Source organism: Felis catus, chromosome B3 (genome assembly GCF_018350175.1).
Source record: "Felis catus isolate Fca126 chromosome B3, F.catus_Fca126_mat1.0, whole genome shotgun sequence".
Taxonomy (NCBI): domain Eukaryota; kingdom Metazoa; phylum Chordata; class Mammalia; order Carnivora; family Felidae; genus Felis; species Felis catus.
Window position 1 is genome coordinate 134,029,643 of NC_058373.1, and position 16,216 is coordinate 134,045,858.

A 16,216-nucleotide genomic window follows, 5' to 3' on the forward strand; every position below is an offset into this window, starting at 1 on the left:
AAAAACACTAACCACCCCCCCTCCAGCCCCCATTACTTTTACTGGGTCCTGCGTCTGAGATTTAAATCCAACCACAGGGGCGCCTGGGTGGCTCAGGTGGTTAAGCATCGGCTTAGGTCATGATCTCATGGTTGGTGGGTCCGAGCCCCGCATGGGGCTCTGTACTGACAGTGATGAGCCTGCTTGGGATTCTCTCTCATTCTCTCTCTCTCTCTCCCCCCCTCCCATGTCTGTCTCTCTCTCTCTCTCAAAATACATAAATAAATAAACTTATAAGAATAAAATAAAATAGAATAAAATAAAATAAAATAAAATAAACTCTGACCACAAAACCCCAATACAGAGCAGACCTGATCCATGACGGGCCCCTGCTCTCCACTTCCAAGTCGGGGTAACCCGGGTGGATCTTGGACACTTCATCTACACAGAAAGGCTCGGCGCCACATGCCTCGGCCTGGTTACTCCTCCCAGCAGCCTGTCCCTACTTTTCTTGGTCTCCAGCTTGGGTGTCACTGGGGCTACTACTGATCACTTTGCCTCAAATACCACCAGGAAGATGGGCGACCATCTGCTACAACCTTCACAGTCACTCCTTGCGCACCTCAATGGTATCCTCGTTCATTAATTTTTGATCCACGTCTGCCGCTGAAGAAGAAACTGCCCTTTTTCCTCTCTCAAGATGATCCCTTCAGAGGTAATTGTACTTCTCCGGAACTCACCTATTCCTTAAGCGATTATCTTAAAGCATTAGCAGCTGCTTGGTACAAACGCGTGTACTCTGACGACACGTCCCCCGCAGCCTCGAGGATATGTGATGTGCCAATGGTTGTTAAGTGAACAGACTTTCACATGTGCCTTCGCTCCTAATATTTATTTATGGCTTTCAAAGAAAATGATTCAGCTTATTTGAGAGAGAAAAATTCCAATATGAAGCCTATTGTTTTCATGATCTCCCGAAAACTTTCCACTACTCAAATGTCACACGACTGCCCCATCTCACAAGCTCATTCTAAATGTCATATGAGTGCTTGTGGGTCAGCAGTGACTCTGATGCCCCACACACTTTGTGTTAATCCATGTGTTTATGTCACGAAGGGATTTATAAAAACATACCTAAACTTAAAAAAAAAAAAAAAAACCGCATTATTTTCAATGCACCACTAAGGATGTGTCTCTGAGGTCATGATTCAAACCCGCCCTATGTGTGCAGAGCCCAGGGCCTTACGTGGAAGGTGGCTTTCACACAGGTTTGCACAGCAGCCCCTGAAGATCCTAGAATGTCTGGAGTCATCAGAGGATTTGAGGACAGCTGACTGCCATCTTGAAGCCATTCATTGTGTCTCAAGCCTGACATTTTAAGCCTTTTATTTGGATCGACTGTGAGAAGTCCTATGGGAATAATTGAGATATTTTTATTTTATGATTTGTTGCTTCAGACATAAATCTCAATGAGGTTCACATGACACAATGGTTTCTATAAGGCTTCAAACTCCTACTAAGGTAATTACATTTTCATATACATTTAAATCTCCTACTAAATGCTGGGTGCTAATTGATGATAAGGCCTACAATAGCCTATGTCTGCTGTAGGCTAACTGGCTTCTTGATCAGGAGAAAATTAGCACCCAACATAAAGAGGCCCACTGGCGAATGGGAAGCTCCAAGGGAACAAACAGCACCTAGATGTACTTCATCTGTGTACAAGCAGTCCTTTTTTTAACGTTTATTTATTTATTTTGAGAGAGAGGGAGCGTGCACGTGTGCGCTCATGAAGGGGGGAGGGGCAAAAAGAGAGGAAGAGAGAGAATCCCAAGCAGGTTCTGCACTGTCAGCTCAGAGCCTGACGTGGGGCTCCACGGCGTGAACTGTGAGATCGTGACCTGAGCCCAAATCAAGAGTCGGACGGACGCTTCACTGGCTGAGCCGCCCAGGCGCCCCTTGTGTACAAACATCTTGTACAAGTCAGTAAGTGCCGTCAGGCAGGGGAGATATGGAGATGGAGACACAAAGAGGAGCTCTGAGTTGATGTACAGACAAAACCAACCAGGACAGCATCAGGCGACGAGCGCAACAGCAAAATCCCCAGGCACGGTGTGTTAGCCGCCCAAGGGAAGGGCTCTGACCAGAGAGTGGGGGCACCCCGGAAGGCTTCCAGAAGATGAGTCCTGGGGGGATGGGTACAGGTGGGCTCAACGAAGAGGGATGCCCCAGGAATTACAAAGCGCCAGAGTAAAGTCACACAGGAGTCTGAGGGCCGGCACATTCGAAGAATTCAAAGGCAGAGTAAGGGTAACAGGAAGCATAGGCAGGCAGGGCCAGGTCACCAAGGACTTTGAATCTCAAATGCTCCCATATAGGAGTCTGACCTGAAGCTAACAGGGACTCTCCAAAGGATTTTTAACAGAAGAGAGGCATGAGCACGTCTGGATACGAGGAAGGTCGCTCTGCTGGTCGATAACGGACAGGTAAAGTCAGAGGAAGTGAGACAGGCTGAAAGGATGGTGTGGGATCTCAGGAGAGGAAGGATGGCAAGACCCGAGGGCGGCCACGCGAACCGCAGGAGGTGGTGAGGAGAGACACCGAACCTGCAGCACTGAGTGGCTGCGGAAGGTAAGGAAGGTGCGGGACGTACGGTGACGTCCAGGTTTCTGTCTTGGTAATTTGGCTGCTTGGCAGTGCAAGAGGGGGATGGGAAGAGGCATATTTGGGGGGAAAGGATAGTAAAATAGTGTCAGTTCATTTTGGAGGTGTTCGATTGAGACACTGCGGACCCTGTGCATGTGGGTAAGACTACTAAGGGACAGAGTTCTGATAAGAAAAAAAATAAGGCCGGGGTGCCTGGCTGGCTCAGTCAGTTAAGTGCTGGACTTACGCCCAGGTCATGATCTCGTGGTTCGTGAGTTCTGGCCCCGAGTCCGGCTCTGTAGTGACAGCTCAGAACCTGGAGCCTGCTTCGGATTCTGGTGTCTCCCTCTTTCGCTGCCCCTCCCTGGCTCACGCTCTGTCTCTCTCTCAAAAATAAATATTTTAAAAAATTAAAAAAAAAAAAAAAGGTTCAGTAGACTAACCTGGAAACCTTTTAGAACACATGTAAGCTCCATGAGTAATTAACAAATAAATATATGCACAATGAGTATGATTCCAATTTAATCACTACACATCATACAAAATGTAAAATTGCATCAGATTCTTACCTTGGATCAAATCTTTAGCTTCTTGGGATACATTCTTCCAGGCTTCTCCTTCAAAGGAGAAGTCTCCCTTTTTAATTTTCTTCATGATCTCCACTGCACTGGTACATGTCAAACTTTTGTCGTGAGATTGGAATGGGACTTGCCCTGACAACATTGTATACTATCAAGAAAAAAAGGGAACAGAACAGAATGTCTGCCAAAGTCATTGTCAAAGCCACTCCAGTAATCTCACTACTAACTTCATCAGCATAGTTTACCAAATACAATAACTAGCCTTACTGGGTTTAGAAGATTATGTAGACTTCTATCACTGAAGCAACAAACACATTTCAAAGCCTTGTAAATAAAGTGAGCCGGCTTATTATGATACCAAGATTTAAAGAGCAAGAAAAACAAAACAAGGATAATCCGGCTGCTTCTGAAAAAATAGTATTCGTGTTAACAGAGAATTGAGAGGGAGCAGAATGCCTCAACAGCTATTTTTTAATGCAACTGTTTTTAGTTTATGCATTTATTTTGAGAGAAAGAGAGAAAGAGAGAGAGAGAGAGAGAATAAGCGGAGGAGGGCAGAAAGAGAGGCAGAGAGAGACCCCAAGCAGGCTCCATGCTCAGTGCTGAGCCCAAAGCAGGGCTCGATCTCATGACTGTGAGATCATGACTTCATGACCCTTCACCCACTGAATCACCCAGGTACCCCAATAGCTATTTTTTTCTATTCAATTCCACACATCCTTTCCCTAGGACTTTCTTTCTTTCTTTCTTCTTTCTTTCTTTCTTTCTTTCTTTCTTTCTTTCTTTCTTTCTTTCTTTCTTTCTTTTCTTTCTTTCTCTTTCTTTCTTTCTTTCTTTCTTTCTTTCCTTTCTTTTTCTTTCTTTCTTTCTTTCTTTCTTTTCTTTCTTTCTTTCTTTCTTTCCTTTCTTTTTCTTTCTTTCTTTCTTTCTTTCTTTCTTTCTTTCTTTCTCTCTTCTTTCTTTCTTCAACTTTAATGTTTTTATTTATTTTTGAGAGAGAGAGAGAGAGAGAGAGAGAGAGAGAGACAGAGTGTCAACGGGGGAGGGGCAGAGACAGAGGGGAAACACAGAATCTGAAGCAGGCTCCAGGCTCTGAGCTGTCAGCACAGAACTCAACGAGGGGCTCAAACTCATGCTGTGAGATCATGACCTGAGCCAAAGTCAGATGCTTAACTTACTGAGCCACCCAGGTGCCCCGGAAGATCCTTGTTCTAAGGAGGGAAATGCTAGGACACCTGAAGAACAATGCCAGAACAATCTAAGAAAACCAGAAACCTCCCTAAATCTTCTTTCCTTCATCCTTCCTGCACACCGGCAACATTCACACAGCCGACATCTTTTCCCGAAGTTTCCGTCTTCAGACTCCTACACTGGCTTCCCGACATTCACCGGGCACCTTTCAAGCTCCGGCCTCGTCTTCCCTCCTGGGCTCAGCCTCTGCAGTAGCCGTATTCCCACCCCCTATTCTGCACCAACAGTTCCTAGGCCTCCTGGACTGCGCACAAGCTACTCGGTCCCCTCAGAAGGCCATTTTCTTTCCTGAGCTGGCAGAGGCCCACCCACCCTTCGGTGTAACTTTCCAGGATGTGTAACGAGGGCCTCCGCCATCTGTCATAGTTACTCCCGAGAGAAGATAGGCGGTAGGAGGGGAAAATGAGCTTTAGCGTCAGACAGACCTGGTTTCCAACAACTGCTTTTTTACTTACTAGCTTCTGTTTTCTAGCTTTTTAGTTTACTAGCTTGGGTATGTTAGTTAACCTCTCTTAGACTTTTTCTTCATCTACACAACAAATGTAACAGGATCACACAACCCATTGCACGTGGTAACAGCGGGAGCCTGCTCACTAATATACCAGGCTTCACTCCGTTCTTCCTCCTCTTTCTCTGGCTGGAAGGCAGCAGGGACCCCATTTTCTCAATGGAAGGTGGGGAATCAGAACAGTGAGTCAGGCGACTTTACAGCCCCTTCCTAAAGGTCTGCTTTCTAGATCACTGGAGGCTCCAACACTTCAGCATGGGTTCCCCAGAGAGCAGAGTCTAAAGCAGAAGTCAAGACACAATTACATTCCTGAGCGGGAAGAATTGAGAGCAGGGAACAGTGTACACACCAAAGGAACTGCAGGGATCAGCTGCCATGCTGAATGTGGTACAAGTCAATATGGTGCTGGCATCGATAAGCACCTATTGATCTGGTCAACAGATTGTTCTTGATCTCTATCAATAGGAAGGATCAAAGCAGTAGGTCTTCACATACCAAGGATAGCATTCACTGTCTTGCCCAAGAGCTGTGTGACCTTTCCTGCTCTGTTATAATATAGTCTGTTAGGACCTTGATCATCTCGACATTCTCAAGAATCCCATGCTGGCTCTCAATACTGATGTCTTCATTAAGTGAGACCTGGTGAGCAGGAACTAGCAGGTATCCCAAATGCCTTATAAGCACACGAATGTCAGAGGGACGGAGATGAACTCCATAAACGTTCAGGGGACTATCGCATTGGTAAAGACTTTAGAGCTCCAATGGTTAGGGGCATAGAGACATTTCCCCTGAAAGATAAATTGCTGTACCTTGTCCCACTAAGAAAGAGGTGCAGGACTCAGTGGGCTTCCTTGGATTTTGGCGACAGCGTACATTGCACTTGAGAATCCTGCTCCAATCCATTATCAAGTGACCTGGAAGGCTACCAGTTCCAAGTAGGGCCCAGAGGCAAGAGGGCTCTGCGGCAGGTCCTAGCTGAAACACAAGCCGTCCTGCTACCTAGGCCATAGGATTTGGTTGACTCGATTGTGTTAGAGGTATCTGCGAAAGGGAAGAACGCTGTGTGGAGTCTCTGGCAACTGCAACAGAGGAGTTGTAGAGCAGACCTGAAGGATTCTGTGTGGGGTCATGCCTTCCATGGCAGAGAACTACTCTCTGAAAAGCATCTCCTGGACGCTACTGGTTCCTAGTAGAGTATGAATGCCTATAGAAGGGATACCAAAAGCAGTGCATCTTATACTATGATCAGCACTGATTCACAAAGCCCGAGCAGCGATCCAATGTACTATGGACACAGCACACTTAGAATCAATCCTAGGAAGTCCAGAAGGCATGAGCAAGTTACGTTCACAGGTGCGTGCCACCTATCTCTGTTGCACCAGCACTTCTTCCTCAGTTCAAGCCAATGGCCTCATTGAGGAGGGGTTCTCTAGGACTTCCTTCCTCTATGGAGGAAGAAAGGAAATTGAGACTGCTCGATAGGTGGCCTGCTAGAGCGTGAAAAACTCAGTGAAGGCAGCTGCTCAGGACAATACCCCGTGGGGTTGGGGCTCTGTCCCTGAGGACTGTGTTGAACCACTGGCTGATCCATTGGTGCTGGATCCCCCATATCTGATTCTGTGAGTGGAGGATTATGTTTTAAATGGAATTAGCTGTCACCCCACAGGTATGTTAAATGTACCCGTGGGGTAGCATACGATCCTAGCCCATGTAAATACTGTGTGTTATGGACTGAATGTTTGTCTGCCTCCAGAATTAATACGTTGAAGACCCAACCCCCAACGCGCCTGTGTTTAGAGACAGGGCCTTTATGGAGGTAATTAAAATTAAATGAGGTCATATGGGCGGGGTCCTGATCCAACAGGATTAGTGTCCTTATAAAAAGAAACACCACAGAGCTTGCTCATGCTCTCTCTCTAAGCATACACACTGAGGAGAGGCCATGTGAGGATACAGAGAGCAGGTGGCTGTTTACGACTCAAGGACAAAATCCTCACCAGACCCCAGCACTGCTGGCATCTTGGTATTGGAATTCCCAGCATCCAGTCTGTGAGAAAATATATTTCTGTTGCTTAAGCCACCTAATCAGTGGTATTTTGTTATGGCAGCACCAAGCTAAGACACCGTGTAAGCTCTATTTTAATTAAAGTCCTGTACGTTTGTTTAAAAATTTTTTTTAATATTTATTTTTGAGAGAGACTGTGTGTGTGTGTGTGTGTGTGTGTGTGAACAGGGGAGGGGCAGAGAGAGAGGGAGACACAGAATCCAGGCTCCAGGCTCTGAGCTGTCAGCACAGAGCCCGACGTGGGGCTCGAGCCCACAAACCACGAGATCATGACCTGAGTCGACGTCAGATGCTTAACTGACAGAGCCACCCAGGCGCCCCAAAGTCCTGTAGGTTTCTGACAGGGATTGCATATCTATGAGGTAGACGGGGGTTGTAATCATGCCATGTGATACTACATGATGCAGCTTCCTGGAGTATTTGTTTTACTCAATGGGGGTAATATAAATTATTTTCAAACTATAATAGCTACATTCATGTTTATTAGATACAACATACAAAAAGGCCACAGATTTCCTTTCTTTTTTTTTTAAGATTTTATTTTGTTATTTTTTTAAAGATGTTATTTTTACGTAATCTCTACACCCAGTGGGGCTCAAACCCACAACCCCGAGATTAAGAGTCACATGCTCTTCTGACTGAGCCAGCCAGGCACCCCAAGGGCCACAGATTTCTAAGGCAAATCAGGAGACTCCAAATAAACTTTGTGCTTGTTATGGAATAACTGAGGTTTTGTATCTAGATCCTCTGAAGATATGCATTTATTCATGTAGAAAAGTTCACAAAGCACTCTGGGTTGTTTTTTTTTTTTTTTTCACAGTTTAAGGTGTATACTAACATTCTGCATACGTATTTCATTGTGTATCTCTAAACGGCAAAGATCTTTTAAAAACCACACCACCACCATTATCACATCTAAAAAAAATTAGCAGTAATTCCTTTATATCATTCAGTACCCAATCAATATCCAAATTTATCCATCTGTGTTATATACGTCGTATGTATCTATTATAATTATATCTGGATGACTTAGAGTTTGAACCTAATAAATAGCATTAAAATTAGAATTTGCTTGAATCAGAATTGAAGTAAGTGTAAAGATTGTTTCCTAAGTGTCTTTTAATCTGTAGGGTCTCAGGCTCTTTTCTTTTTTCTGGGAGAAACTGGGTTGTTTGTCCTGTAGAACGGCCCATAGTTTGGATACTGTGACCGTACTCCTGTGGCATCATGTAAGCTGTGCTTTGCCCCTTGCTTGTCTTAGAAACTTGACAAGCAGATCTAGAGAGAAGCATGGCTTCCATCCGTGCTGTGACACACAGCTATTTCCATAGATGTGGCATTCGGAAGCTCTAAAACACTTGTCCACATCTCTAAGACTTTTTTGTAAAACTTTAAAAAGCATGATGATCAAAACTGACCTGTATTTAAAGTAAAGGCTCTTTTACAAGGGGTACTTTTATATTATTACTAAAATTGGAAAGCTCCCCTTTATTTAGACTAATTTTTTCGGAGAATGTTAATGAAAATGTAATCAGTTTAAGTCCTTAAACAAAACTCTCAAATCTATAGCAGTTCGTTGTTTATTTTTATTGAAAAAACCTTATTCATAAATATTTTCATTTGAAAATTATAAATGATGAGTTAAAATTGCTGAAATAAAAACCATATAAAGCTTAAAAATAAAAGAGGAACCATTCTGCAGGGACAACTGGTTAGCCACTGTGGGAGAATCGACACCAAAATAAATCCCAGATGGAGTGCAGATTTAAGTATAAAAATAAAATATAATTCTGGAGGGAAATTTGGGAGAATATTTTTATAATCTTGGGTTGGGGTAGGGGTGTGTGACAATCTGACATCAAAATCACATGTCACTGAGCCTGGGTGGCTCAGTCAGTTAAGCATCCTACTTCGGGCCAGGTCATGATCTTGAGGTCTGTGAGTTCAAGCCCAGCATTGGGCTCTGTGCTGACAGCTCAGAGCCTGGAGCCTGCTTCAGATTCTGTGTCTCCCTCTCTCCCTGCCCCTCCCCTGCTCATGCTCTGTCTCTGTCTCTCTCAAAAATAAATAAACATTAAAAAAATTTTTAAAAAACACGTCATAAAGGAAAAGACTGATGTCTTACTACAGAGAAATAAAAAAATTCTCCATTTAAACCCTGAAACACAAGTGAAAATCCCATGATACTATAAACAAAGTTTTCAAATGACAAAATCAGAATAAAAACATCTCCACTATCAATGGCAGACAAAGGATTAAAGTCCTTCACAGAGCTTTAAAATGGGCAAAGCTCATAAACAGCAATTCATAAAAAAGAAAATACAAGTGTCCAAATACATGAAAAGATGCTCAAAACTGAATATTCATCAAAGAAATGTATGCAAATTACAACAGTAGAAAATAATTTCAGATTGAAATTGATAGTATCCGATGTATTCACATACAGTTGATGGAACATGATCTGGTAAACCTTCTAGAAGGAATTTGAGGCATAGATGTCAAAATAAAGATATGCGTGCCCTTCTCGTAGGAGTTTATTCCAGGGAAATGAGACAAATGCAGCCACATCTATTAAAAAATAGTCATTTGTGTAGTTTGTAATTAGTGAAAAACTGGAAAATGCTAACTGCTCATTATAAAGAAAAGGTTAAATGAAGTTTGGAGGCTCAAACTACACGTATAATATAAGCTCATTTGCTAAAAAACCCAAACAGCTGTACACGTAAACAGAAGAAGCAGAAAGCCAGAAAGCACACGTAATATGGTGGCGGCAGGCAGTGGGCTAGAAGAGGGGGAGCTCACGCACATCACCTCCACACAATGTCATGAGTGAGTCTGCCTGTTCCTCTACTCTTTCTGTATTGTCCGAAATTTCTCCCTAAGATTATGCATTACGAGTTACATGCAGAAAAAGTAAAGCTATTTTGAGAAGAAACATGCCAAGATTATTTTTCTAGCTTAATGTTCTGTTTCTGATCACAGCAGCCCAGGTCATTTTGTGAAAAGCGTGTTTACCACGATTACTGTAAGTTACCATAAATATTTCCCGCTTTATCCATTAATTTGTTAACTTACCCTAAATCATTGTCTTTCATTACATTTTTAGTCTGAAAATCTCAGAATATGTATATGTGTGTATATGTGTACATATATATATATATAAGCTTATATATATGTATGTGTGTGTGTATATATACACACACACATATATATATATATATGTATATATGTATTTATTTATTTATTTTGAGAGAGGGGGCATGCAGGTGTGCATGTGAGAGAGTAGGGGAAGGGCAGAGAGGGAGAGAGAGAACCCTAAGCAGGCTCTGTGCCACCAGGGCAGAGCCAGATATGGGGCTCAAACTCACAAACCGTGAGATCATGACCTGAGCCGAAACTAGGATGCTTAACCAAATGAGCCATTCAGGTGCCCCCTCACGGAATATATTTTTTATTTTTTACTTATTTCATTTATTTTTTATTTTTTTTAAGTTTTTTAATTTTTTTAATTTTTATTTTTTTTTCAATATATGAAATTTATTGTCAAATTGGTTTCCATACAACACCCAGTGCTCATCCCAAAAGGTGCCCTCCTCAATACCCATCACCCACCTTCCCCTCCCTCCCTCCCACCCCCATCAACCCTCAGTTTATTCTCAGTTTTTAAGAGTCTCTTATGCTTTGGCTCTCTCCCACTCTAACCTCTTTTTTTTTTCCTTCCCCTCCCCCATGGGGAATATATTTTTTAACGTTTTTCTATTAATAAATCACTTTGCTATTTTCATATTATATCTGATATGCATCTTTTGAAAATATACTATTGCGTCTTTAAAAAAAATACTATATAAATTCTTATGCATATAAAACGCAATACCTTAAATATTTCAAAATAAACCAAAATAAAAATTCCTACATTGTCTCCGATGTAAATTTTAAAAAAGGGAAATAGCCTTTGGTCAGACCTTTACTTGGTTGTGCCGAAAAGAAACCAATTTGTCAATATCCCCCGCAACTTTAAGAAAAACAGTAGGAAGAGATAGGTAAGAGGCCATCCAGGAACTGACTAGGTTTAACGGCTCTAATGAAATGAACTCACCAAAATGACGCCCAGGCTCCAGAGGTCACAGGACTCGTCGTAGCCATTATGGTTCAAGAGCTCCGGGGCGGCATAGTGCAGGGTGAAGCAGGGTGTCTTGAGAGGCTGGTTATCAGGCGGCTTTAAGCGCGCAAACCCAAAATCGATTACTTTAATTTCCAAATTGTCGTTTTCGTCAGTGAACAATAAATTCTGCAAGATACAAACACGTAAATTAGTCTCCCGTGACAATGTCCTGGGACTTGGTGACACCATGTACATAACGTTGTCTATCTCTATGCTGATACGGGATTCGGACACGGAGAGAGGTCTGATGGAGAGGGTCGGGGAGCTGGACGACAGTGTACTGTTCTTCTCTGGCTTATGCTTGTTTATATTATTTCAATTTTACAGTGTCTTATGAAATATTTTTCGATTGCACCATGCCTCTTCCTGTGTCAGAGCCTTTGTCTACATTTTTCGGATGGCGTTTGTCCTCTACCCCCTCCACCAACCTCGGTACCGACCAGGCCCACGTGCCCCTACTGCTTGCTTAGAGATACCGCCCTCACCCCCCCAAATGTGCCACCACACTGAAGTTAGGACTTTTTCTATTTTCTCCTAGCATATTTGCTTTTCCTTTCTGGCACTTAGCATCTCGGCATTATTAGTCCACTGTCTTCTTCCTCATGAGTCCATAATTCTCTAAGGGCGGGGACTATGTGTCCACCTTATTTATGACTCTATTCCCCAAACCTGCTGCACTCATATAGTAGGTGCTTTGGTAAATATCTGCCCACTGAATAAAGTCATAAATAAAATAGCTGTATCCAGTATAGCTTATTAAAGAAGACACGGTAGGCTGGCTTCCAACTGGATGGCTCAGTTGGAAGAGTGTGTGACTCTTGACCTTGGGGTCGTGAGTCCAAGCCCCACACTGCATGTAGAGATTGCTTAAATAAATTAAAAAAAAAAAAAAAACCTTTAAGAAATAAAAACAAATTAAAGAAGACATGGTAAAGACATACATTACATTTCAGAATATTTTCTCCAAAACAGCTAAGACTTAAACATTTTTTGGATGCTTATGGATATTATTCCTCAATTATGCACACAACATTGTTCTCTTGAATCCCTCATCTGCCAAGCCTTCTCAGTCACTAAGCTTTTACTGTATTGTTTTCGTGTTTATCACATGTTTAATAAATGCTAACTGTACTGAGGCATGATCATCACTTTTATTAGTCTATCAAGCTAGTAGCCACGGTAAGCGAATCTGATTATACTGTCTTCAGACATGCTGACGAAACCTGTTATGTCTTTATGTTCATTAAATTATTCCTCAGATCTGGAACATCATTTTTTTTTTCATTAATATTATTCCCGCTAAAATAAAAGACATCACAGAAGGCTTCATTCATACAAAGAAAAAGACATCTTCTACACCTTCCACCCAAAAGTTAAAAATGGATAAAGTGGGGGGAAAGAAAAGCAAAATGATTAAAAATTTTCTTAAATTTTCTATCCTAGGATGCTTGATCCTGAACGTGTGATGGAATTAAAATGTGGATAAAATGTGGATAAAAACTGAAGCCCAGCTGGGGTTCACACGCCATAGCTCCGGGCAAGTCTTTCAGCGAATGACTTGTGAGTTCCTCTGTGGCACAAGCACTGTGATCTGTACAGAGGACCGTGGGGCACACCTGGCCCCCGTCTGCACGGAGCCTGCCAAGTCTTGGGAGGTGGTTTCCGTTTATTCTCTGCGAGGACTTCCTTAACCGCAGTTCTTGAAATGAAGGAGAGGGGGCGCTCCCCCTCTCGGCTCTCCTGATGGGGCTGGGTGCACATGGGCAGGAGTGGCAGGAAGCAGCCGCCTTTCAGCCTCCTCCCAAGCTCCACCCTGAAACTCATCTGATGTCACTGGTCTCTCATCTCTAAGGATGGGGACCGGTTTGAAAAGCACAAAGCAGTCCACTAAGAATGTCAGCTAGCTTCTAAGTTTATCTGCTTCTCACCTAGAATTTAGGAGTTTGCCCATGCCGAAAGCAAATGCCACATTAATATTGACCAAAAGAGACACCATCAGGTCTTAAAATACGACATCAGTGGGAAAGGGATTACACTTTGGGCCTAGGAGTAACATACTCTGCCCTTTAAAAGTCAAAGTGAAAGTCATTTTATTACGAAGATGTTAGTACGAAGGCACATTTTCATTTCTCCAGAATCTATGTTGATTTAGGACTATAAATGTAGTAGAATGTCCTAACTCATCTGACATGTCTTCATTTCAAACGGCTACTTGAAAGAAAAGGTTGGTAACAAGAAGAACGAAGCTACAAGTATCTTTGTATCGGTAAGATGGGAAGGCAAATTTAAATTCTGTTGGAAAGGACAGTTGCATCATTTGAGACTCATGGGATGACAGATGGCCGGTTATCAAAGAATAAAACATGTGAAAATGAATTCTATACAGTCATGGAACAGATCTCTTCAATTAAAAAAATTACATGCTTGTTCCTTGTCTATCAAGAAAACATTTAAGTGGTGTGCTTTTGCATTTAAAAATAGATTGCTAATCTCCAATGTACAGAGCACCATACTGTCAGTGGGCGTTCTGTAGGAGAGTGAGAACTCGGAGGAAGGAAGCGGAGGGAGAGCTACCACAGTTGCAAGTTCATGAAACACAGTTCACTTTTGATTAATTACTAGTAATATGGATAACAGTAATAGGAAGTCCAGGGACAGAAGTTTATGTGCTTTAGAATCAGTTGATTACACTTGGATGCACAGAATTCCATTTTTAAAATACCCTCTTCCTACCAATGATCCAAGATACTTAAAAAGGCAAAACAAAAACAAAAACAAAAACAAAAAAAAATGGTGCTTTTGGAGACATAGTCTTTTGTGGTCTAACACAAAAAACAGACTCCAAATAAATTATTATTTTAAGAATATTTGAAAATGCTTTATCAACACGTGGTAATTACAAATGAATCTATTTTAAAGAGGAAATATGTATAATTTTGCATATGGTAAAGGATGAGTCACTGTTGTCCTTTTATAAATCACTGGGTTTTGTTTTTCAATTTTCATTATTATTTTGATGATTTCCTAAAAGGGGGGTTTTCATATTTTTGAGACTACAAAGGGACATTCTAGAGTTAGAACCTTCTTTACTAACCTTTTGACAGAAGAAATATATAAAAAGCTGCTACTTTTGCATGGCTACACAATTCTATAAAGACAGTACATGAGCAAAGACATATAAGGATGGTATGGCTAATTAAATCAAGACAATTCTTTATGTTTAAGTACTTAGAACAGAATTCTATACATTCCTATTCATGAGCTAATCAATTTGATTACAAAAAATGAGAAACAAGCTTTCAAAATACATCATTAAAAAAATAAACCTCTAAAATGGTACACATATAGGAGGGATATTATTTTCTGCTACAAAAATTTCCATAGCTATTTTTAGCCCACAACTGTTGCATAAAGTATTTCTTCCATAAAAGGCTCTCACACTTACAAATATAACCTCAAGATGATCTGCTGGCAAAAAAAAAAAAAAAAAAAAAAGACAAATTTATTTTAGACTAAAATAGAAAAGAAAAAAAAATCCCAGAAACAGGATATCTGCCAGTATCTATTTAGCAGGAAGCCCTAAAAACAAAACAAGAAAAGCCCACACATACTCGGGGGGATATTCAGTAATGAGGCGAGGCTGAGTTACACGAGAGAGCACGTCACTTTATACCTCGGGTTTCAGGTCTCTGTGCACCACGCCGACATCATGCATGTGGCTTACAGCTGAAACGAGTTTCCGCATGATGTAGCTGGCTTCGGTCTCACTGAAGTGCTTCTTTTTCTTAATACGTTCAAACAGCTCTCCCCCGTTCAGAAGTTCCATCACCAGAAATGTGTGAAGCTAGAGAAGAAAAAGATTAATGTGGAGGGCTTTCATAAAGAGAAGTGTATTTATGTATGAAACATTCCTTGACTATTAACTATGACCAATACATTTAGAGAATCCCTTGGTAAAATAATCAACAGCAGTCCGTAATATTTTAGAGGAAAGAATTGAAGGGTAATGTGGCTTTTTTAGAATTCTATTTTGGTAATGGAAAATTTCAAGTACTGCAGTGAAATCTTTATATATCCTTTCCTTGACTAATTCTTTCATTTGAATGCCATTCCAACCCTCTTGATCAAGTTTACATAGCTTTCTTTTTAAAGTGTGACCTGGCGCTGATAATAATGTGAAATCGTCTGCTTTAAATAATATAGAAGATTAATGACAGAGAATGGGCAACTGCCCACGGGAGGCCTGACACACCCAATGAATAGCAAATTTATCTTTTCAAAAAGGTGTTTCATGATGTCACTTTGAACCTCCTGTCAGACTTCAACAGATTAGTTTCAAGGTTCCTTGTTAATACCCACGGCAAATACCCATAACTCACTGCCTTTTTTTTTTTTTTAAATAATTGCTTTGGATACCAATGGCATTATCTTAAAGAGTTTAAAAAGTTATTTATTTACTATGCTTTGCACACATGTCCATAAAGAAAATAACTCAGGAGCAACTGAAAAGTAAAAGAACTGTATCAGCTCTCAAATGAACACAAACATGTTGTTTAAAGAAAGATAGCCAATCACCAGATTCAGGTGCTATGCATTACAGAACCAACATCACTTGACAAATATGTTTCTTTTCGAATTAGCAAAATCCTCCCCGAAAGAAAAAGCTTCATAATTATCCTGTACAAACTGGGCAAATTTTAAAAGGAGAACATTTTTAATAAGAGAATTGCTTCCAGCCTACCAGAGATCAAGCTAATTTGAGTTTCTACATATGACAAACCAGGTCAACACTGAAGGTCTGTTACAAACATCTGCCAGTGACTAACAAACAATGGAATGGTTTAAAAGATGGGCTTTAGGGGTGCCTGGGTGGCTCAGTCGGTTAAGTGTCCAACTCTCGATTTGGGCTTAGGTCATGAGCTCATGGTTCGTGGGTTTCAGCCCCGCATTTGGCTCCGCACTGATGGTGTGGAGCCTGCTTGGGATTCTGTCTCCCTCTTTCTCTGCCCCTCCCCTGCTCTCTA

At 41.5% G+C, this 16,216-nt stretch overlaps 1 protein-coding gene across 1 annotated transcript in view; it reads right to left on the minus strand.

Annotated features, from left to right (window-relative positions):
• Positions 1–16,216, minus strand: part of RPS6KA5 (ribosomal protein S6 kinase A5) — a 177,556-nt gene that overhangs the window by 2,116 nt on the left and 159,224 nt on the right. The window contains 4 exon segments of the mRNA XM_003987915.6: positions 1,226–1,389; positions 3,195–3,354; positions 11,127–11,318; positions 14,866–15,036. Coding sequence (XP_003987964.2) covers positions 1,226–1,389; positions 3,195–3,354; positions 11,127–11,318; positions 14,866–15,036 — 687 coding nt within the window.